The 22,438-nt window shown below is 41.9% G+C and overlaps 2 protein-coding genes across 10 annotated transcripts in view; one reads left to right on the top strand and one right to left on the bottom strand.

Moving 5' to 3' along the window:
* Nucleotides 1-405: 405 nt before the first annotated feature.
* Nucleotides 406-1,614, top strand: GPR151 (G protein-coupled receptor 151). The gene has a single exon (XM_077825472.1). The coding sequence runs from the start codon at nucleotides 406-408 to the stop codon at nucleotides 1,612-1,614; it is 1,209 nt and encodes a 402-aa protein (XP_077681598.1).
* Nucleotides 1,615-5,480: 3,866 nt separating this feature from the next.
* Nucleotides 5,481-22,438, bottom strand: part of TCERG1 (transcription elongation regulator 1) — a 56,182-nt gene continuing 39,224 nt past the window's right edge. For 5 of the 9 annotated variants that reach the window (XM_077825225.1, XM_077825226.1, XM_077825227.1 and 2 more), the window contains 8 exons: nucleotides 21,434-21,584; nucleotides 16,533-16,697; nucleotides 14,854-15,036; nucleotides 13,548-13,727; nucleotides 8,324-8,407; nucleotides 7,938-8,038; nucleotides 6,874-6,963; nucleotides 5,481-6,678 (listed from right to left, as the gene is read on the bottom strand). In XM_077825225.1, the coding sequence (XP_077681351.1) occupies nucleotides 6,477-6,678; nucleotides 6,874-6,963; nucleotides 7,938-8,038; nucleotides 8,324-8,407; nucleotides 13,548-13,727; nucleotides 14,854-15,036; nucleotides 16,533-16,697; nucleotides 21,434-21,584 (1,156 nt within the window). In that variant the 3' untranslated portion in view covers nucleotides 5,481-6,476. Of the gene's footprint in view, nucleotides 6,679-6,873; nucleotides 6,969-7,937; nucleotides 8,039-8,323; nucleotides 8,408-13,547; nucleotides 13,728-14,853; nucleotides 15,037-16,532; nucleotides 16,698-21,433; nucleotides 21,585-22,438 lie in introns of all 9 variants that reach the window. The other 4 variants (XM_077825228.1, XM_077825232.1, XM_077825233.1 and 1 more) reach the window with 2 other exon arrangements.

Here is a 22,438-nt window from a genome sequence, read left to right as displayed (position 1 = left end):
CGCTCTGCTAGCCAGGGGGCACAGCCAGCGGCCCTCCCGCCGAGGGGCTCCATGGCAGCCCCGTTCCCGCCTTCCCGGGGGGCAGGGAGGCGGCGCTTCAGGGGCGCCGCGGGGCTGCCCGGCGGGGCTCCAGGCGTGCTACTGAGGCGCGGCCAATGCGCTCCCGCCGGGGCGTGTCAGTCCCAGCCGCGGCCGGTATATAGCGCGCTGGGCCAGGCGGGCCAGCTTCGGCTTCCCACACGCGCTGCGCTCGCGCGCCTGCCAGGTCACGCCAGGCGGGGGCGATCGGGTGAGAGACGGCGGGGCAGGCAGCAGGGGAGCGAGCCCGCTTGGCGCCCGGCTGGTCCCCAGCGTGGCTGGGCGTGACTCCCGCGGGAGACGGTCCCGGCACCCGGCTGCAGCACCATGAACAGCTCCCTGGCTCCGCAGGTGCATTTCGCGGGGGGCTGTCAGCCCCACGACTCGCGGGAGTGGAAGGCGGTGATCCCCGCTTTGCTGGGCGTCATCTGCCCGGCGGGCTTGGCGGGGAACGCGTGTGTCATCGGCATCCTGCTCTACAGCGCCAGGCGAGGGAAACCCTCCCTGATCCACTCCCTGATCCTCAACCTCAGCCTGGCGGATCTGCTTCTCCTGCTCTTCGCGGCGCCCCTGCGGGCAGCCGCTTACTCCCGCAGCGCCTGGACCCTGGGCTGGTTCGTCTGCAAAACCTCCGACGGGTTCCTCCACACGTGCATGGCCGCCAAGAGCCTGACGACCGCCGTGGTGGCCAAGGCTTGCTTCATGTACGCTAGCAACCCGGCCAAGCAAGTGAGTATTGAGCCCGGCACGATCTGTGCGGTGCTGCTGGCCACGTGGCTGGTGGCCCTGGTGAGCTCCCTGCCGCTCTGGCTCTTCAGCACCCTTCGGGAGCTCGCGGCGGGCTCGCCCGCGTGCGTCGTGGCAGTGCCAGCCACCGCCCGGGAGTTCATGGCTGCCTTTGTCAAGCTCTACCCCCTGCTCGTGTTCTGCGCGCCCATGCTCTGCGCCTTCCTTTATTTCTGGCGCGCTTATGGCAGGTGCCAGCGCAGGGGGACCAAGACCCAGAACCTGAGGAACCAGATCAGATCCAGGCGCCTTACAATCATGCTGCTGAGCGTCACTGTCACCTTGGCCGTGATGTGGCTGCCGGAATGGATATCCTGGCTGTGGGTTTGGCACCTAAAGCCAGCAGGCCCTGCTCCCCCCGAAGGCTTCCTAGCTCTGACCCAAGCCCTTATGTTCACCATCTCTTCGGCCAACCCGCTCATCTTCCTGGTGATGTCTGAGGAATTCAGAGAGGGCTTTAAGGGCTTGTGGAAAAGGCTGACCCTGAAAAAGCCTCTCCCTGCCACAGACAACCAGGAAATCCCAGCTGCTAACTCTGAGATTCTCCCCGATTCGGTCCCTTCTCCAGAGCCAGAGATTGCTGAGCAAGAGAAAGAACTCCCAGCTGCCCCTCAGGCCTTAGAAAGCCTGGAAAAGGAGATGCCCGTCTTTCCAGACGTCGAGCAATTCTGGCATGACCGAGAAGCAGCCCCCGATGCTCAAGACAATGACCCTATTCCTTGGGACCACGAAGAGAAAGAGACAATATAGGCTGTGATCACTAAAGTGGTTGGAGATTAGAAAGCTAGGGAAGTTTTAACCAGAGGAAGGGTCTTGTCAGTATAGTTTTGTTACTTACTAGTGTGCTTAAGTGGATACTGAAGAAATGCAAAGTGTTACACTGATGAAATTCTTACCATTTCCTGTGCTCATTAAATGTTTTTCCTAATCTGTAACAATATTCATATTTGCAGTATTATTGTAGCCCTGTTGGTCTCAGGATATTGCAGACTTGAAGAAGAGCTATGTGAACTGCAAAGCTTGTCTTTCACCAACAGAAAGTTGGTTCTGTAAAAGGTATCATCTCACCCACAATATTGTGTGTGTGTGCATGTGCGTATATATATGTATATCAGGGCAATGCATTTATAGTTCAAATCCCTACTCTAAGATTTTGGTGAAGTGTCTTCTCTGAAATATTTATGATGTTTTGCACTTCAGTAGCCAAAATGGAGTTGTTTTTTTTTTAAAGGTGTTTGAGACACGCAGAATTCAGAGAGCAGAAATAAGGAGAACTGACACAAAACTCACAAAAAGTGGTTCTTCTTAACAAGCCAGGACAAACCGGTGAGCTAAATTTCAGCATCTGTCTAAACGTCAGAAAGCTAAAATAGTAGTATTTACAAACTATATACAGTGCAGATTATGTATCTTTTTGAATTTTCTGGTTTAAGTGCTGCAATGACTTCTGTGGAATTCAATATAGTTGCACAGAGTGACAATGCAGAATTTGACTGCTGAAGTTGAAATATTTTCAGAAATATTTTTTGAGACAACTTAAAACATGCACTGAGGTCTGAAAAAGTAGGTGAGGTTTGCCAACAGGCCAGAGTTGCCTTTCAGAACCAAAACAATAATCCCTTCTTTCTGAATGTGCATTACAGAGATGAAGGTATATTTAGCCATCTTGTTTTAAGCTAGATATGATTTCTCCCTCAATGAAAATGTTTCATGCCCATTTTGTAAAGCACTTATAAAGCATAACAGTTGTCAATGTCAGTTTGTTTTCAACTGTGAATAAATAAAAAGTGAAGTTGGTTTGCCTTACTTAGATCCAAAAATCATTATCTTCAGCCCCCTGAAATTCAAAGGAGACATTTCTTCTAGTTAAGTAGCAGTGAATGGACTGTTTTATAAAGCTATGTTGATATGGTCATTGAGATATTCTATTAATTTCTCTTGAATTTGACTAGCATTGTATCTTAACAGGGTGATTGGTTCCTATGTGAACACTACAAAATGGAGAGTTGAGAGAATTTCTCACTAGGGCTAAATGCTGCCCTCAGTGAATTTAGCCATTGGTCCTACCTTGTGAATTACCCCAAGTATTCGGAAATAGGAGCTATTCTACTCATTGATGCAGCCTCATACTTTCTCAGCACTAGACAATACCCATTATGTATCACAGACAAGAGCAAACCCTAACATGACTGTGTGGTTGTATAGCTTAAAGAGAAAGATAAGGAGTAACTTCACTAGAGTCTATAAATACACATGGGGAACAAATATTAAGTTTTCAATCTAGTGGACAAAGGTATAACACAATCCAATGGCTGGAAATTGAGCTAGACAAATTCAGATTAGAAATAAGATGTAAAACTTTCAACTGTGAGAATAATTAAATATTGGTACAATTTAACCAAGGGTCATGGTGGATTTTTCCATCACTGACCATTTTTAAAATCGAGACTGGATGCTTCTCTACAAGATCTGATCTGGGAATTATTTTGGGGAGGTTCTGTGGTCTGTGCTATACAGGTCAGACTAGATAATCTTGTTTGGCCTTAGAATCTATGAATTATGAGACAGATGTGTTAATGTCAGGCAGAGTATGAGCTCCACCCTTTTTTTTCCTGGATTACCTTTCCAAACTGAGTTTCTGAGTCTCAAGACTGCAGCAATGGCTGGCTGTGTTTCATCTGTACATGGGTAAGAGGTCACAATTGTTCCAATCCACTAGTTATCCTAGCTGCATCCCTCCAGTGTAGACTACTTTACCACCACCACACTTGAAGTCCACTCAAATTTCAGCTAGTGCACAATCTGGCGGGCCTGCTTTCTTACCAGCTTCACACATGGAATATAAGACACCATTATACCTAAGCATGCATAAGCTCTCAGTTGGATTGAGTGCAATTCAGGGTACTGATCGATAAAGCCTGTCATGATCTGGATACTTGGCATCTCAGGGTATATCTACACAGCAAAGAAAAATCCACAGCTGGCCCATGCCTGCTGATTCAGGCTTGGGCTGCAGGGCTATTTCGTTGCTGTGTAGAAATCTGTGCTTGGGCTGGAACCCGGGCTCTGGAAGCCTGGGGTTGGAATAGTCCAAGAGCCTGGTCTCCAGCCTGGGCCCAGATGTCTACACAGCAATGAAATAGCCCTGCAGCCCAAGTCAGCAGCCATGGACCTTGGGTTTTTCTTTGCTGTGTAGACATATCCTGAGAGGCCACCTCATGCTTCATTTTGGCAGTTGAGATCTGACATTCACATACCACTAAATTCTACATCTGCATGAGATAGACTAGAAGCAGGTCATTCTTAGTCAGAGGGCCCTTTACAGGAACAGGCACTGTCCCTACCCAGTCCAATAGAGCTAGAGATGTCAATCATCAGGACATGATGCATTGCTCATTTAGTGAGATGTCAGAGGAGATGGGAAGGCCCAGATGGTTTTGTCCAGACATGCCGGTTTACACACCCAATACAGAGATTTTATTTTGTAAGTATAGTGGGGGGTGGGGTGCACTACTAGCCCTGTGCTTAAGGTTGTATCTTGATGTCAAATTTTACAAGATCTTTTATCTATAACCCACTATAGCTTTCAGAGTAACAGCTGTGTTAGTCTATATTCGCAAAAAGAAAAGGAGTACTTGTGGCACCTTAGAGACTAACCAATTTATTTGAGCATAAGCTTTCGTGAGTCTCTAAGGTGCCACAAGTACTCCTTTTCTTTCCACTATAGCTTGTCTCTCTCTTCAGGAGGAGCTGAGGAATGTGTCACTTCTTTATGCTTTTGATTTTTAGGTTTTATTGCTAGTGCATTTATAGAAAAACTGATTAAATGTTTGCTTCTTAAACACATTTTTACAGTGTTAATTTGGGCAACATTTTCTTAATCTGTCTTGTGATCTAAATTCCAAGAACCCAAGAGAATCCAGATCATGTCAGCTTGTGTGTGATAGAAGTGCTTAACATGGTAGGGCCTATTAGTACTACTGTAAAATACATGTTAATAAACAATATGGAAGAGGAGAATTTTTGCCTTTACCTAAACTTCATGGGTTATACAACTTTGTTAAAACTACAGAAAGTAATTTCATATTCTAGTGAACAAGACCCTCCCAGCTGGCAAGGAGTTAGCCACTTGATTTTTTTGGGACCTGGAGCACCAGCAGGCTCAAATAACAGCAGTCCAACAAAAATGCATGACAAAATGATTTCTCTCATTCCAAAAATCTTTTTTGTGGAGAAAAGAAGATCCAAATGGGAGAGAGCTGTGTCCTATCAGAAAAATGGAAACTCTCCCCCACCCCCACCACACAGATTATGTACCAAAGGAATTCTTGCTCTTTCAACATCTCAAGTACAATGAACACTAAAGTGACCAAGGGACTAAGCAAACATGCACAAATTTTGAGATTTTTGCTGTCTTGCAAATTTTGTATTGTATTTGCACTTGAATACGATGTTCTAGTATCAAAATTACACTTGTCTACATGATTTATCACTAACTCTCATTTTGTCTCTTTAGGCAAATGATCTGTTTCAGGATGGCTAATGTTAGTTTGGATTTTTTGTTGTTAAGTTTAAATCTCAAAGATGTCTTCTTTATTAAGCATGTTCAATCCATATATAAAAAGGGTTGGTTTATTGTAGTTCAAATACATAAACTAAACAATCCCAACATTTCAAAATTAAACTTTAGAAACACAAGTTTAACATTCATAACAGGAGTATAGTTTACAAGAATTACCCAGAAGGGAAATCCACAGTCTAATCCAGAAATCAGTAAAGATCACTTTATGGTAAATAAAAATATGTTTATACAACCGTCCTGTTCTGGGAACCATTGTTATTTACTGTGTTTCCAATTTTGAGCAAAAAATTATCAGACAAATCTTCACTTGGACAAAAGAAACCTGATTTTGCCTGTACTTCAGAGTCCGGGGGGGTGGGAGACACGGACGGGGGGAGGAAATAAAGCAGACCCGTGAACAAATTCAGAATGGTGTTTAATTTGGTCTCTGTGGGCCTAATTCTTCACTCACATCACTGTCACTCTATAGACTTTAATAGACTTAATTCTGATTTACAAGGGTGAAAGCAAATAGAGAATCAGGCCATTTGTTTTCAGATTTAAGAGAATATTTTTTTACTGTAGCCTTCAGCACTCAATAGTTTAACTTGAGACAGTGTTTCATCTGTTAAAACAGCTGAACTTGGGTAACCATTAGGAGGAAGTTTGTGGTACTTTGTAGTTTAGTTCAAACCACAAATATCAATCATCCTTAAGACTTGCATATATAACACTGCTGAAAAGAATGCCTCCAAATATCACGGACATCCACACCTCATATACAGATAGTCCACTGTTCTGATATCTAAAATTACTAGACACAGCCTGCATGGTTGGGATTTTTGTCAGTCATGCCACACAAAGAAAAGCATAAATATCTTAAGTGTTCTCTTTGCACAGAGACCATTTTATGTTCACAAATGCTGCTGCTTCCTCTGCTCCTCAGATGGTTTTCAATATTCGTTCACGGTAATGTAGATGTAAAAACCGGACAGATGGCTCATGCAAGCTTTTGAATTAACAGACACCCCACTGGGAGAGTATTTCATAATTATTTTGTTGTTCGTCTTGTAGGCTCTGAAGCTGTGGGAGGTGGAGGGGGACCTCGGCGGTCCAGGTCATCTACATAGGATACTATGAGCTTGCGCCTCTCCTCTGGCACACAGTCAAGTACCAGATAACGCTTGTCATTCTGTAAAATCTTTTCTACATCTTTCAGGTGCTGGTCGGATTCTTGGATCAACTTTTTGGATCTGAAATGAAGTGTAACAGTTACCATCTGGGCAGCGGTCTGGGAGCCTGCATAAAATGCACTGGGAATCTTAGTCCAGTTATTGGTGGTAGATGTCCAAATTACAAAAACTACCCGCACCATTAGAACCTCTCTTGACAGTGTCAGCAGATAGGTCAAGCGCTGAAAGGGCATAGAGACTGAGCTATCCTCTCACCTATACAGATGCCCCATCAGGTCAGGGGTGAGGCACATTGGCAGGAATGCGTGTGTAAAAAATCTTGCACTGCCACTGCCTGTGCTGTATCTGTTCTGTGGATAAACAGAAGACTTCAGTCTTAATGGCCGCCAGAACCATTTATCAGCATTAAATGAACCACAAAAATGTAAAAATAAGAAAAAAATAATCACAATTGAAATTAAGCACTCAAGAAGAAGCAAACTATTAAAACATGGACGTTAAACTCCCAGTTGCAGCCCAGTTTGATTGATGTATCAATCTGGCTACCGCATCAATTTCAGACTGCAATTCAGCCCACTGGGAACAGCAGCAACTGAAACAGAGCTCCAATACTTTACACACAGCACTGGCTGCAAAGGGAAACAAGCAACTTATTAGGATCTAAGAAACCTAGTCAGCAGCCTTCTACCTCAAGCTCTTTTGCTTCTGGGATGGGAATCTACCTAGGACTGGGATGGGAATCTACCTAGGACCATAACATTCTGCAGTAGGCTCAAGACCAGACTGACTTCAACAGTTAACTTGTTTGTAAAGCTAATACCCAAAGCCCACTGAAGTCAATGGGAGATTTGTTTTTATTTTAATGGGGGTAGGGTTTCACCCTTTATCTTTTCTCCAAACTTCCCCTAACATCACTGGAAGTTTCACTGGGTATTAAGCAAAGACATTTCTAGGCCTGAACCAAGGACCCTAATTAAACGGTAATTTGGCTTCACTACAGAATGAGCTGAATCACTTGACAATGTATTCAAAATACCCAAAACAATGCTCTCAAGCAAAACAAAAATCCAAAAAGCCCCTGCTATAGAATAGTTGCCAACACTTGATAATAATCAGTGCAGAACCCAACATACAGTGATGGACCTCTCACTACTATGCAACTTCATAGGCAGCCTAGTAATCTACAATTTTGCACTAAAACTCCTCAGACACTGGCCTATAAATGTTAGATGGGAGGAGAAAGTGAAATTCCATTCATCAACACTCTTAAGGTACAGTAAAGAAAAGTCTTTGCTCTTCTAAAACACTATGATACACACCTGTACGTTATAAATTTGGTCTCTTTCAATAGCGTTCTGAAGTCAGCTTTGGCAGTAATGTATTTGTCTCTGATGTACTCTTCAAACTCCCTTTGTTTTTTCTGCATGAAGAAAAAGAAGAGTAATACCATAGAAAAGGTGACGGTAGATTATAAAGTACTTTATATTAACTTACAGTGTGTAAGAAATAATTTTATTGTAATTAGTTTAAAGATCACTACAGAAAAGTGTTTTTTAATTAAGATTTTTAAAAAAGCAAATATCTGATTAACACAGTGATATAGTTATATTCACATGAAAGGGAATCCATTTCAACAAGCATTCACTCTCTTTTGCTTTGGATATTGTGGGAAGGCTAGCAGCAATGAAGCAAGACTATTTCTTACCCTGTCACTGGAAGAGAACTTAATGCATCTGGGATCTTCTTTAATGATTTTTTTCACTTCTTTCCACGTTGATGTTAAAGTAATCTTTCAAAAGAGGCAAAAACAGTTCAATATTGCAAATTATATTTAGAGTCTAAGCATGCAAGTACATATCACTTTCCTGAGAGCCCTGAAATCCTCATGCATAAGGGAGAAAACTAAGGACATAGTAACAATTTTTAAATGTTCCATTTTGTTGACTTCTCTTATCCCTTTAGTATTACTTTCATATTGTTTTGTGGCATATATTTTCCTTTTTGAACTCTTGTTTTCTGTAAACTGGTGGATTTTAAGAGAAAAGTCCTCACAAAATTATGAAAGTTTCTTGTAGTTTAAATTCTAACAGTTCTTCCTAATGCATATTTGGATAATTTCAACAGCATGTTTGTATGCGTAAAAACAGCTATGTATAGAAGCCCCAGCTCAAAGTCAGATATTCATCGTTTTAATTTATTTTAGTGTGCCATATAAAAAGTGATTAGAATATTAGATACTCCTCTAACCAATATTTAATAAGATTGCCTCCTAAGACTTCAAGAAAGTTATGATGAAGCCAGAACGAGATAAAAGGGAGGCAGGAAGACACAAAGTAACAAATTAAGAAAGGAGAGAGAGGTTTAAATAGCATTGGTATACAAGTGAAAGTTAAGAATGAATTTTACAGTTAAGATAAAAGAGACAAAGTGAAGGACAGAATCCCGGAGGCTTGCCACCGCGATTCATTAAAACAAGTTATTGAATAGGTAGGAGCAAAGACAGAAGATTAAAATGCCCAAGACACCAAGGGACTGTGTCATAATAGAAGGTATCAAATAATGCAACACTGAAGAGATGTGAAAAAGCCAAAGGAAAATGAATGACAATTACTGATTACAAAGACCGACACCAGGTTCAAGAGCGTGAAAAGACTGAATGTGAAAATGGACCACAACATTCAAGGTGGTTACTGTGGTATAACTGGTTAGGTGAGAAAAAGATTGTTCTTTCCAGCATTCCCTTTCTTAGGGAAGTGAGGAAAGTTGGTGTGGGAGAAAAAGCCTGGGGAAGAATTATTATTGAGAACTTTAACTACAGAAGGTAAAGCTAGGGGATGCAAGTCAGAGTCATTGAGTTTAAGGCCACAAAGGACCACTACATCATCTGGTCTGACCTCCAATACATTGTGACTGACTGTGCACAAGGACCCCGCAATAGCAGAGAAATAATTAAATGAGATATTATCCAGATAATCCTGGCAAGGATCCCAAATCCACACGCTGCAGAAGAAAGCAAAACCCCCTCAAGGTCACCGCTAGTGTGACCTGGGGGGAAATTCCTTCCCAACCCCACACATGACAATCAGTTAGACTTCCAGAACTCACAGCAGTTACTAGATCGCAGGCCTTGGTTCTCATGGGAGACTTCAATCACCCTGATATCTGCTGGGAGAGCAATACAGCGGTGCACAGACAATCCAAGAAGTTTTTGGAAAGGGTAGGGGACAATTTCCTGGTGCAAGTGCTGGAGGAACCAACTAGGGGCAGAGCTCTTCTTGACCTGCTGCTCACAAATCGGGAAGAATTAGTAGGGGAAGCTAAAGTGGATGGGAACTTGGGAGGCAGTGACCACGAGATGGTTGAGTTCAGGATGCTGACACAGGGAAGAAAGGAGAGCAGCAGAATATGGACCCTGGACTTCAGAAAAGCAGACTGACTCCCTCAGGGAACTGATGGGCAGGATCCCCTGGGAGAACAACATGAGGGGGAAAGGAGTCCAGGAGAGCTGGCTGTATTTTAAAGAATCTTTATTGAGGTTACAGGGACAAACCATCCCGATGTGTAGAAAGAATAGTAAATATGGCAGGCGACCAGCTTGGCTTAACAGTGAAATCCTTGCTGATCTTGAACACAAAAAAGAAGCTTACAAGAAGTGGAAGATTGGACAAATGACCAGGGAAGAGTACAAAAATATTGCTCGGGGATGCAGGAGTGAAATCAGGAAGGCCAAATCACACCTGGAGTTGTAGCTAGCAAGAGATGTTAAGAGTAACAAGAAGGGTTTCTTCAGGTATGTTAGCAACAAGAAGAAAGTCAAGGAAAGTGTGGGCCCCTTACTGAATGAGGGAGGCAACCTAGCGACAAAGGATGTGGAAAAAGCTAATGTACTCAATGCTTTTTTTGCCTCTGTCTTCACAAACAAGGTCAGCTCCCAGACTACTGCACTGGGCAGCACAGCATGGGGAGGAGGTGACCAGCCCTCTGTGGAGAAAGAAGTGGTTTGGGACTATTTAGAAAAGCTGGACGAGCACAAGTCCATGGAGCTGGATGCGCTGCATCAGAGAGTGCTAAAGGAGTTGGCGGATGTGATTGCAGAGCCATTGGCCATTATCTTTGAAAACTCATGGCGATCTGGGGAAGTCCCGGACGACTAGAAAAAGGCTAACGTAGTGCCCATCTTTAAAAAAGGGAAGAAGGAGGATCCTGGGAACTAGAGGCCAGTCAGCCTCACCTCAGTCCCTGGAAAAATCATGGAGCAGGTCCTCAAAGAATAAATTCTGAAGCACTTAGAGGAAAGTGATCAGGAACAGTCAGCATGGATTCACCAAGGGCAAGTCATGGCTGACGAATCTAATTGCCTTCTATGACGAGATACCTGGCTCTGTGGCTGAGGGGAAAGCGGTGGATGTGTTGTTCCTTGACTTTAGCAAAGCTTTTGACACCGTCTCCCACAGTATTCTTGCCAGCAAGTTAAAGAAATATGGGCTGGATGAATGGACTATAAGGTGGATAGAAAGTTGGCTAGATTGTCGGGTTCAATGGGTAGTGATCAATGGCTCCATGTCTAGTTGGCAGCCGGTATGAAGTGGAGTGCCCCAAGGGTCGGTCCTTGGGCTGGTTTTGTTCAATATCTTCATAAATGATCTGGAGGATGGTGTGGACTGCACCCTCAGCAAGTTTGCAGATGACACTAAACTGGGAGGAGAGGTAGATATGCTTGAGGGTAGGGATAGGATACAGCGGGCCCTAGACAAATTAGAGGATTGGGCCAAAAGAAATCTGATGAGGTTCAACAAGGACAAGTGCAGAGTCCTGCACTTAGGATGGAAGAACCCCATGTACCACTACAGACTAGGGACCGAATGGCTCGGCAGCAGTTCTGCAGAAAAGGACCAAGGGTTACAGTGGACGAGAAGCTGGATATGAGTCAACAGTGTACCGTTGTTGCCAAGAAGGTCAATGGCATTTTGGGATGTATATGTAGGGGCATTGCCAGCAGATCGAGGGACGTGATCGTTCCCCTCTATTCGACGTTGGTGAGGCCTCATCTGGAGTACTGTGTCCAGTTTTGGGCCCCACACTACAAGAAGGATATGGAAAAATTGGAAAACATCCAGCGGAGGGCAACAAAAATGATTAGGGGACTGGAACACATGACTTATGAGGAGAGGCTGAGGGAACTGTGATTGTTTAGTCTGCGGAAGAGAAGAATGAGGTGGGATTTGATAGCTGCTTTCAACTACCTGAAAGGGGGTTCCAAAGAGGATGGATCTAGACTGTTCTCGGTGGTAGCTGATGACAGAACGAGGAGTAATGGTCTCAAGTTGCAGTGGGGGAGGTTTAGGTTGGATATTAGGAAAAACTTTTTCACTAGGAGGGTGGTGAAACACTGGAATGCGTTACCTAGGGAGGTGGTGGACTATCCTTCCTTAGATATTTTTAAGGTCAGGCTTGACAAAGCCCTGGCTGGGATGATTTAGTTGGGGATTGGTCCTGCTTTGTGCAGGGGGTTGAACTAGATGACCTCCTGAGGTCCCTTCCAACCCTGATATTCTATGATTCAGAGGTGGGCAAACTACGGCCCGCAGGCCACGTCCAGCCCACGGGACTATCCTGCCTAGCTCCTGAGCTCCTGGCCAGGGAGGCAAGCCCCCGACCCCTCCCCCACAGCCACACCGCCATGCGGGCAGCACAGCTTGCACCCGCCTACCTCCCAGGCTTTCCAATAAGCCTACCATGCTGCTCAGAGCAGCAGGACAAGGGGGCAGGGGGAGGGGAAGCATTGAATAAGGGCAGGAGGTCCCGGGGGGGCAGTCAGGGGACAGGGGGCGGACATTCGGGGAGGGGGTCGGTCAGGAGACAGGGAGCGGGGAGGGGTGGTGGGTTGGATAGCAGGTGGGCAGTTAGAGGCGGGGGGCCCCAGGAGGGGGCAGTCAGGGGACAAGGAGCAGGGGGTGTTGGATGGGTCGGGGGTAGTGAGGTGGGCAGTCAGGGAGTGGGAAGTGGAAGGGGGTGGAGGCCAGGCTGTTTGCAGAGGCACCGCCTTCCCTATCCAGCCCTCCATACTGTTTTGCAACCTCGATGTGGCCCTCGGGCCAAAAAGTTTACCCACCCCGAGTCAGACCCTGAGCACGTGAACAAGAACCAGCCAGCCAAGCACCTGAGAGACAATGTTTGGTGCCACCTCAGAGCTCTGGCCCACCCTGTCCAATATTCCATCTTCAGTTGTGATCATCCTTGAGGCTTCAGAGAAAGGAGATTAAAAAACCCCTCCCAGAATACACTGGGGGACAAAAAAATCCCTTCCAGACCCTTGCCAGTGGCCAGCTGAAACCCTGAAACGTGAGCTTTGGGAACATACCAATGTACCATCACAACCAACCCTGTTATACAATTGCACTCATAAATTTGTCGAGCTCTCTCTCAAAACTAATTAAGTAGTTTGTCCCTACCACTCCTATTGGGAAGCTGTTCCAGAACCTCACCCTTTGGATTGTCAGAAACCTTTTAATTTCCAGCCTGAATTTGTTCACGGCCACTTTATATCCATTTGTTCCTGTGTCAACATTGTCCTTTAGCTGAAACAGCTCTTCATTCTCCTTGGTATTTATCCCCCTAATGTATTTACAGAGAACAATCATATCCACCCTCAGCCTTCTTTTTTGTAAGGCTAAATAAGCCAAGCTCTGCCAATTTCCTAAAATAGGCCCTCCATTTCCCTGATCATCCTAGTAGCTCTTCTCTGCACCTGTTCTATTTTAAATTAATCTTTCTTGAACATGGGTGACCAAATAAGGTCTGACCAGTGCCTTGTATAATAGCATTAATACTTCACTATCTTCACTTTTCTTCCACCTCATAAGTGGTCATTTCCATTTCTAGACACTCATTTTCATCAACTGTACTGCCTTCAGGCACAAGTCTCTTACCGCTGAAGTTTCATCCAAAAGTTGCCTAAAATGCTCCCTCTTCTTTTTGGTAAGTGCTTCAATGTGTTCATTAAAAAGCTTCTCTTTCTCTTCTCTTTCTAGCAGGGAGCCAGATTCCCACCGATGATCTTTTCGGAGCGTCCTCCTAGTATCGGACCATGACACATCTGAAGATCTCACCTGACACAAAAATTTACATTTTACAAAAACCACTTTTCTTTTACAAAAACGTTCTTTCTCTGTTTCATTATCAGACAATTCTTCAAACACTTAGCTTATACTTCATCATCAACTTTTATCTGAATTAAAACTGTATTTGGTAAGGGGGGTAAGAGACAATGACAGCTTTCATGCAGTTAACCACTGTCAAATGCCAACCTCATGTTGCAGAGAGTCTCACTGTGCACCAGTTCAGATGGAGATAGATACACCCTACTTGGACTGCTCTGCCATTCTCTATAGAAAAATCAGGATCCTCCCCTATGAATAATATACTGTATTAACCTAGAAGAGCAGCCTCTGAAATACATCATAATCAATTCCTAGTGGCTACTGGGCACTTTATTTAGTCCAAGGTTTACTCTCTGGAACCAGAAACAACCTCCAAGGAGCTCCTACTAAATCTATATTACCTGCATTATGTCCCTAGCAAAGAAACTGGGTTAAAAGAAACTGGATTTATATACTGCACCTTCCCCCCAAAAAGACAACAGTACTGGAATCTGTGTTCAACCACCACCCACCTTCAGGTATGCCACATCTTAGATCAGCAGGCAAGAGGTTCCCCTTTCATACCACGAGATTCTCATCTCACCAAGTCTGCCCTCTTAGGAAGTGGTATTTCAAGGGTTGGATCAGCTAGTGCAATAAAGTACTCTCTAACTGAGAAGTGGAAAGAGCTGGGTCAGATGCTATGCTGGGGACATGAGTAGGGCAGACAAAACGAGGTGAGGAAAATGCTCTTGAATCAATAAATCTTTATTTCCAACATGTGCATTAGAGTTTCTAGTACAAAGTATTTACAATTTTAATTGCCTTTTTTGGTAATATTGTAATAATGCACTTGTTGGATGAAACCTCAGACACCAGCTGTGAGGCTGAAGCAAGCATATTTTTCCCAGCAAGACAAAAATCCTGAAAAAATAAATGCATCATGGAAACAGAAGCTTAATCACTACCAGTGCTAATGTGCTGCTGTGTAGTCAGGGAACTTATTTCTATATTAGTATAACAAGTAGATGAACTGTTCTGGCAAAGATAAAGTCCTACAGTAATCAAATCAGAGACAGAACTGTGCAAGCCTCACCATATCAGACAGAAGCGCTTTGAAATTCTGGATAGCCTCTTCTCGTTTGTGTTGTTCACGTTCTCTATCGATTTCCTTGGTCTGCTCAGAACGAGCTTTCTGAACCTCCCTTTCTCGTTCACGCAAACTTGCCTCAATGCGAGCCTGCCTTTCCAATTCCTTTTCCTTTTCAGAGTCTAAATTCTGAATCAGAAGCAAGAGCATATTTCCCCATTAACAACATATAAAGAGGCAGCATCTTAATGGAACCAGTTAATGGAAACAATAGGATGAGTATCATCAAACAAACTGTCATTTATGAAATAGGTAAAATGAAATATACCACTTCTGAACTACCTAGGTTTGTCTCCACTTAGGGCATTTTTGCAAGAATTCCTTCTGTTGCTAACACTGGCTTACAGGCAATGTTAGCAATGTTGAGAGCCACAGTGTATACAGGGTGCTAGCTGGCAACACTAAAAGCTAATCTTGCTAAAGATTTTATTTTGTGAACTTAAAGTGGAGGAAAAGCTCAACAGCGGTATTAAAAATCCTGTGCTTTAAAATGTCAAAGACCATTCAACCATTTGTATGTGGCTATTGTAACATCCTTAAAGAGACATGCCTCAACCCATCCCACGGAGGAGAAATCAAACCTCAAAATGATTGTCTGAATGATGAAGCTATTCAGTTCAAGTACAACAGATAAATCTTGTGTCCATCCCACCTCTTTGGGACAGATGTTCCCCTCCTCCGCTCATGCACATGAAAGCAAAGGAGTGAGCTGAACTGCATGCTGCTTTTGAGTCCCCCAAAATCTCATCTTGTAAAAATAAATATTCAAAACTAATACAACTGAAAGAAGGAGAGGGGAAAGTGATGTTGTCTGATGGACCGTGCACTAGACTGCTCTGTGACCTTGGACAAGTCACTTCACCTTTTTGCTCTCTATGTAAAATGGAGATAATCCTTTCTTTATAAAGTGCTTTGAGATATATGAATTAAAATCTCTATATAATAAATAAGTGCTATTAAGTGACCATTGCCAGTTTGGATCTTCACTGGATGGGAGTTGGGGAAGGAAACAGGTCAGAGAGCAGCCACTCTATAAAGCATGCTCCCCGATGTAGCGACAAACTCAACTGCAAATTGCTGTGGAAATTAATGTTAGTTAAACTATTTTTAACTTCTCATTCATGGCATTAGCTCCTTGAAGAGGCAGGTAGGAACATGAATCAGAAATGGAAGAACTAATGGAGGCACTGCATATGAGTCAACTGGAGTTCACTTGAAAGGAAACCACATGAAAGAAGGAAACCTCTGCTAGTCTGGTTGGGAATACGTGGCTATGAAAAGGAGCTATTGCAGGCTCTACCCCTATCTCTGCCTGATGAATTCTCTCAAGTACCTTTTCCACTCCCCAGGTTTGTGCACACTGGCAGAATTAGCATGGACAGCGCTCATGCACTGTAAACCTGTGTCAAGGGATGATCTGGGAGATTGTGATTAACAGCTAAAGTATATGACTAAGTATCTAGCTATACCTACAACTAATAGGAACTAGGAAATGTCTGGCTGCATTCCACGTGTATCACTACAAAAGTGATAGCATTACTAATCTCTGAAACTGCTTAAATATATTAACAACAGTGTAGACAACAGTGAAAGTATTACCCAGCACTTAACTAATACACACATACCTTAGCTATTTTTTCAATGTACTGTTTAAAAAGGTCTTCCCTCTGTGAAGAGCTATCCACTGCTTTGTAACGGGGGTCAGTCTCTACTTTGTCCTTCACTTTGCTCCAGCGAGACTGACTGTCTAAGTGGTGATTAGACAGTAGTTCAAAGAAGTCCATTTTAATCTATTTTTACATAGAAGATATAGGAAGAAAAACAATTCATGAATAACGGGATTCCTGAATGTTTGGAAAAATAGAAAAAGAGGCAGACTTACCTCAACGAAGCAAACTATATGAATTTTACATACTAGAACATCAAAATCACTAAAAGTATATTGAATTTTAGGGTTCATTATCTCTAAAATCCACTTTGGGTATACTTTTTGTGAAATATATTAAAACAGAAACACTAGGAAGACTATCAAAATCTAAGATTAGCTGTATACCTTAAAGAAATACTCATCCACACACTTAGTTTTCTTGCTCTACTCTAATTTAAGCTTTCTTGTTGAGCTTTTAAAATACAATCCCTCCAACTTCTATACTGCACAAACCAGTATTTCAGGGCATCCATGACACAGTAGCTAGTTAGATTTTAAGCAGAGCCCTAATTAGGGAGCGCAAATACCCATGGGTTCATGCCTCAAGTTTACAGTGGATGGAGGTATATACAGTATCTGCGATTAAACAGTAAACAGTACAGCGATCTCCTGTTTAAGATCAATAGTGGGATTTTAGTTACATTTCATTAAATCTTTTTTAACTGAACAAAGATGTACAGAACTTAAGCAAATAATGATTAAGTCTATAGTCTTAAGAAGACGGATATATTCAAAAGTGTGCCCATATGCTGTAATTCAGCAGTTACATTTAAAATATATTATGTAAGTATAAACAAATATTTGTAGCTACTTTTAAAAAATGGAAATGGCATGTTACAAATAATAAAACCCTCAACACTGTACATAGCTACAACATTAAGGAGGACTAATAGATCTAGTCCTACACTAACTTTAGACCTCAGGACAGAAGAGCCAAACTAGTGATACAACATTGCATCAGCAGTTGCAAGGGCAGCTACTGTACAGTTGGTAAGGATTTTTAACCCTGGGGTGGATGTTCCTCCATATCCCTTTTGGGATCTTAGGATTTTTTCTTTAATTCCCACTATTTCAAACCCTCAAGGCCCTGGCATTTAAGCCACCATCTTTCTGAATCAAGAGAACAAGCCTTCCCTTGAGAGGCCAGTTGACATCACTTGTTGAAGGGCTAGAGCCCACTGAATGGCTCAAAGCACTCTCTACCCAGGGTTAAGCATGCTGCCTTCACAGCACTACCAAGCCCTGGTGGCATAGGAATAAAACCATAACTAGTTCCTTTGCTGCAGTATAATACTATTACCTAGCTTGGGCTGGCTTGGCTATATATTTTGCACTCCCCCAAAAGTCTCAGCTCCCACATACAGAAGTTAACAATGGAAGTTGAAGACTAATGTAAGGCTATCGAAGTGTGTGCCTTATCAGCTAACTGAAATCTTCCAGCTCTCTTAAAATGACATATATATATATATATATAGTTATTACCACATATTAAAGTAAAATGAAGATCAGAGCCAATATTCTGCAGGCTTCCCCACTGATGAACTTGGCTCTTGACAGTGTTTTTATTGCTTAGGTTTGTAAGAACCTTTATGGACTTCTCCTGTGCTATCTCAAGACAGGAGACAAGTACAGTAGAGATTAGGAAACAACTCCTTAGTGTTACAGTGGAGAAGTTTGTAACTCTTCACCTACAGTACTGTAAATCAACCTTAGGGTGCTGAACAAGATACAAAGCAAAACCTTTTACTTATTTTATAAAATGCTGTATGTTGTTCCAGAATTGATCTTAAATAAAACATGCAAGCAGTATCAAGATACGAAGCTTTCTAAGCCATGAGCATTAGGAACTTACATTTAAAATGTAAAACAAGGAGTTCTCAGATGTTACTACAGAAATCTATAAAAGTAAGGGTATCTTATTGGTCAAAGTGTAAACAGGAGCACTCTTTTGCAATATATACCTACACAGACAGTATTTCTGCTTCCTTTTTATACTGGTCACTGGCTATTCATTAATCCATCCTGAGAGCCTGGTGAGAATCCACAATATGCAGTGGTTCCTCTTACAAGGAGAAAGGGGACTAAAACACTGCACAAGCAAAGCACAACTGCAAACAGTAATACAATGGCACGAGCTCCAGCTCAAGAATCAACACAACATTTTCCCCTGTTACTACAGAAACAGTTAGCTGTCTTCCCTCCTCTCCTCCTTTAAAGCCAGCATGATCTCACAACCTAGTACTTTTTCTTCAGTCAAGAAGGAACAGACATTGTCTTAGCTGATTGTTCCTTTACTACGGGCCTGTTTAGTAGTAAATGGGAACCTGTAGCCAGTAGCTTTCTTCCCTCAGAAAACGCAATGCCGTTTTTAACAGTTCTAACACAGAGGCCAGTATAACACTGTTTCGGCACCCAAAAACGTCCTTGGTTACATGCACATGGCACAAGGCAGTGCACTAAGACAGGCCACCTCAAGTCAATAGGTGGGGCAGGATATTAACAAGCCATTAATTAAAACAATAACCTGAGAAAATTTTGTCATCTTGCTATGTAAGGGCTTAAGATGTTGCCAACTTAAGTGTCCTGAACTGAGAAAGAACAGAGTACATGCCTAAACTAGAGCAGAATGGCAGGTAGATGGCTATTAATATAGGATAATAACGGTCAGATGGAACAAAGTTAATGCACTAACCTTATAATCTTGGCAAAGTGAGTATACATATGGCTGAGACTTCAGCTTACACTGAGTTTGTTGGCCTTTTATGCTAGTTTTCTTGCAATGTCTATTTTGAGGAAAGGCCAGAGGAAGACAGGAAGTGTTCTGGGTCAGTGTGATGAGAACTTGCAGAAAAGCTTCCATGTTACCAACCCATATTACACTTGATTCCTTCATTTCTTCACCTTGAAAATTCACACACTGAGCCAAACTTCACTCACCTTACTCACTTGAATAGAACCTATGGAGTTCCACTTACTCATATGAGTAAAGGTGGGCAGGATTTGACACATTACAGTAATAAAAAGGACTGTATGACCACATGAAAGAGAGGCTCCCATGGCACTGTTTAGTACAATAAATCTCAACTGAAATCAAAACCATATTTCAAACCCTTACTTTAAAGATTTCTGTGAAGAGCTTACCTTCTTTATAGAAAATCTTTGGATTTTTAATATTGGCTGAGAAAGCTTCACTTTACAATTTAGCGGCCTTATTTTATTTTATTTTACTTTTTTTTTTTTTTAAAAGAAAACAGAAATAAGGCTGAAAATACTGCAGGTGTATTTAGAATTTTTTTTCAGTCAACACATTCTGGGCACAACTCTCATCACTTCACAAGGAAAAACTAAAAAAATGTAAAGTACCGGAACTGCGGGAGGCTAAAGTCACCACACAGAGATACCAATTCTTTCCTCACTAGGGAATCCCATAATACTTTGCGTGTCAGTGATTGACAGCTGTCAGACTGAACTGATTGACAGGCCGCACAGCACATAACTGTAAAGTCTATCCACTTGTTATAAAACAGAATACATAAAATGGTTACAAAAGGCTTTTGGAGAAAGAACATTAGTTTCAAGTACAAAGAGAAATACAGTCTTTCTTCTTTTAACTTGTCTAATTTAGAACAATCATGCAATATTAAAACTAAAAGCATTTACATCTCTTTACACTTTCAGCTAAACTATTGCTATGGTGCAAAAACAGTGTTTTTAAATTCCACATTTGTGGTTCAAATACAGTATGTAAAAGTTTAGGTATAGTTTTCAATTAGATTTCATTAGTTTTCTCTGAAAGCATAATCATTTATTGAAAATATCAGCAATAGAATAAATGTAATTTAAAAACCAATAATGCATTAAATTAGAGGAATCAAATTCTTTACTTTGGAAATATTTATCCAAAATTGCCATTTCAATTATTAAGGTATTCCAATTCTTGTATGCCACAGCATTTTCTCTTCTACAAGTGTCATGCTACTCTCTCACCACTGCTTCCTAATAAGTGGACTTTACACTAGCTCTGTTTTACAAGATAAATGTTGGAGATTTTAAATGTCAAAAATGATTAGGCTTCAGAGGTTATTCTTCTCCATTCACACAACACACAGGGACATTTAGGAAAGAGGCTGCATATTCTGATGGTAACACTATTGATGCCACCTCCATAGCAGTCTGTTTTCCCAGTGGTGAGCACTTGCTCCTGAGTATTGACATCGCAGCCAAATGACATTTGGAATTCATTAATCTTTAATAGTCAACCTTTAATTCTGATAAGCAGTAATTTATATTTAAGGTATGTTTACTGAAAGATTAGAAAGTCACTCAAGTGCTACCTTTTAGGTAGAAAAAGGAGACAAAGCAGCTTTTTGAAATTTAAATGGAATAGTCTACAAAGAATTCTGAAATCTTATAGCCACCACTGAGAGAAGAGGAAGGTAGTGGCCAGTTCTGGATTTTCTACCCAAAGAAGACAAGCATCCTTTTCATCCTCCAGGATGTCACCTTTTTTTTAAAAAAAAGACAAATATCATTCCAGTTAAAACAGCATGATGTGACTTGTGGTTTTTGTTTTGTTTTTTTTAATATAATAAACGATCAGTATATTTACATTTACTAAAAGTTGATATACCTGCAAAATTAATAAGATTAATTTAAAAGGCCTTAAAAAAAAGCAGTAGTCAAATATTTGTATTTTTAAAAGCTGTAAGGCTGGGGAACAAAAATCTCAGCGAAAGAACACTGGAAACCAAGTACTGGCTTTCTTCCATCCCATTCAAGCTCCCACCACTCACACCACTGGAACTAAAACCACCTTACCTTCTCACCTCTGGTCTTCGAATCTTCTTTTTCCTTCTTTCTTGCCGCTGTGATAAACTCGTTAAACAAGGCCTCTCGATCTTTCATCTTTTCAATTGCCTTGAATCTCGAGTCTTTAGCATGCTTGGCTGCAAATTCACTAAAAGTAGCTCTGTAACAAAATGGCAAGTGAATTGATTTGTTCGAGCTATCTTTGCTGTGAAGTAGGTTCAGCAGAAAACACCATTTCTTCTGCTAGCTCACATGCCAAAATACAATAAAAAAAAACCCCTCTATTCTCACTATGCAAATAATTGATCAGTAAACTACAGAAAGGAGTTGGGTTAAGCAGACACAAAGAAGAATATTGTTCAAGACTTGCACTTATATTATCTGTGCAGGTGTGGAGGTTTAGGAAAAAAGATTACAATGCAACCAAAGAAAATAAATTTACTTAATACAATTGTCTAAAAAAACCTTAATTTTTTGTGGATTAACACTGTAGTCAGCCTGTCCAGATATTTCACGGCTGTGCGATCTAAAATTGACATGCACTCACTTGCAGCCAAACTGTGCTAAGACTGGGAAATTCAACATCTGGTGTTAGTCAATGTAGAACACTGGATAAATTAATTTTCCTGCAATGAACATTATATAGTTTAACCTTATGACACAAAAAGTTGGGATATTTTTAACACTATGAGCAGGTGCAGTAGTGCAAGGCTTTCCACCCATTATCTCTGTAGCATTTTCTTTACAGTTCTCTCACCTCCAGGGCCAGATTCCAATCTCAGATGTGCAGTAAATATAGTACTGCCACTTACCTCGAAAAAAAACACTACTGTGCTTTTTCCAAGATCTGATGCAAATCTGGCCCCAAGAATACGTGAGACACTTATAATCATACGAATGTGTTCATCACAGCATGGAAATAATTAGACTTGGAAAATCCCGCCTACCGTTGCTGTAGGGTAAATTAAAACAAGAAGAAAATTTGATAGCTTGTTCAAAAAGATTAGAAAGTGA

This window comes from Eretmochelys imbricata, chromosome 8 (genome assembly GCF_965152235.1).
Source record: "Eretmochelys imbricata isolate rEreImb1 chromosome 8, rEreImb1.hap1, whole genome shotgun sequence".
Classification (NCBI taxonomy): Eukaryota; Metazoa; Chordata; order Testudines; family Cheloniidae; genus Eretmochelys; species Eretmochelys imbricata.
Note: the sequence above shows the minus strand (reverse complement) of the source record. Positions and strands in the feature narration are given on the sequence as shown.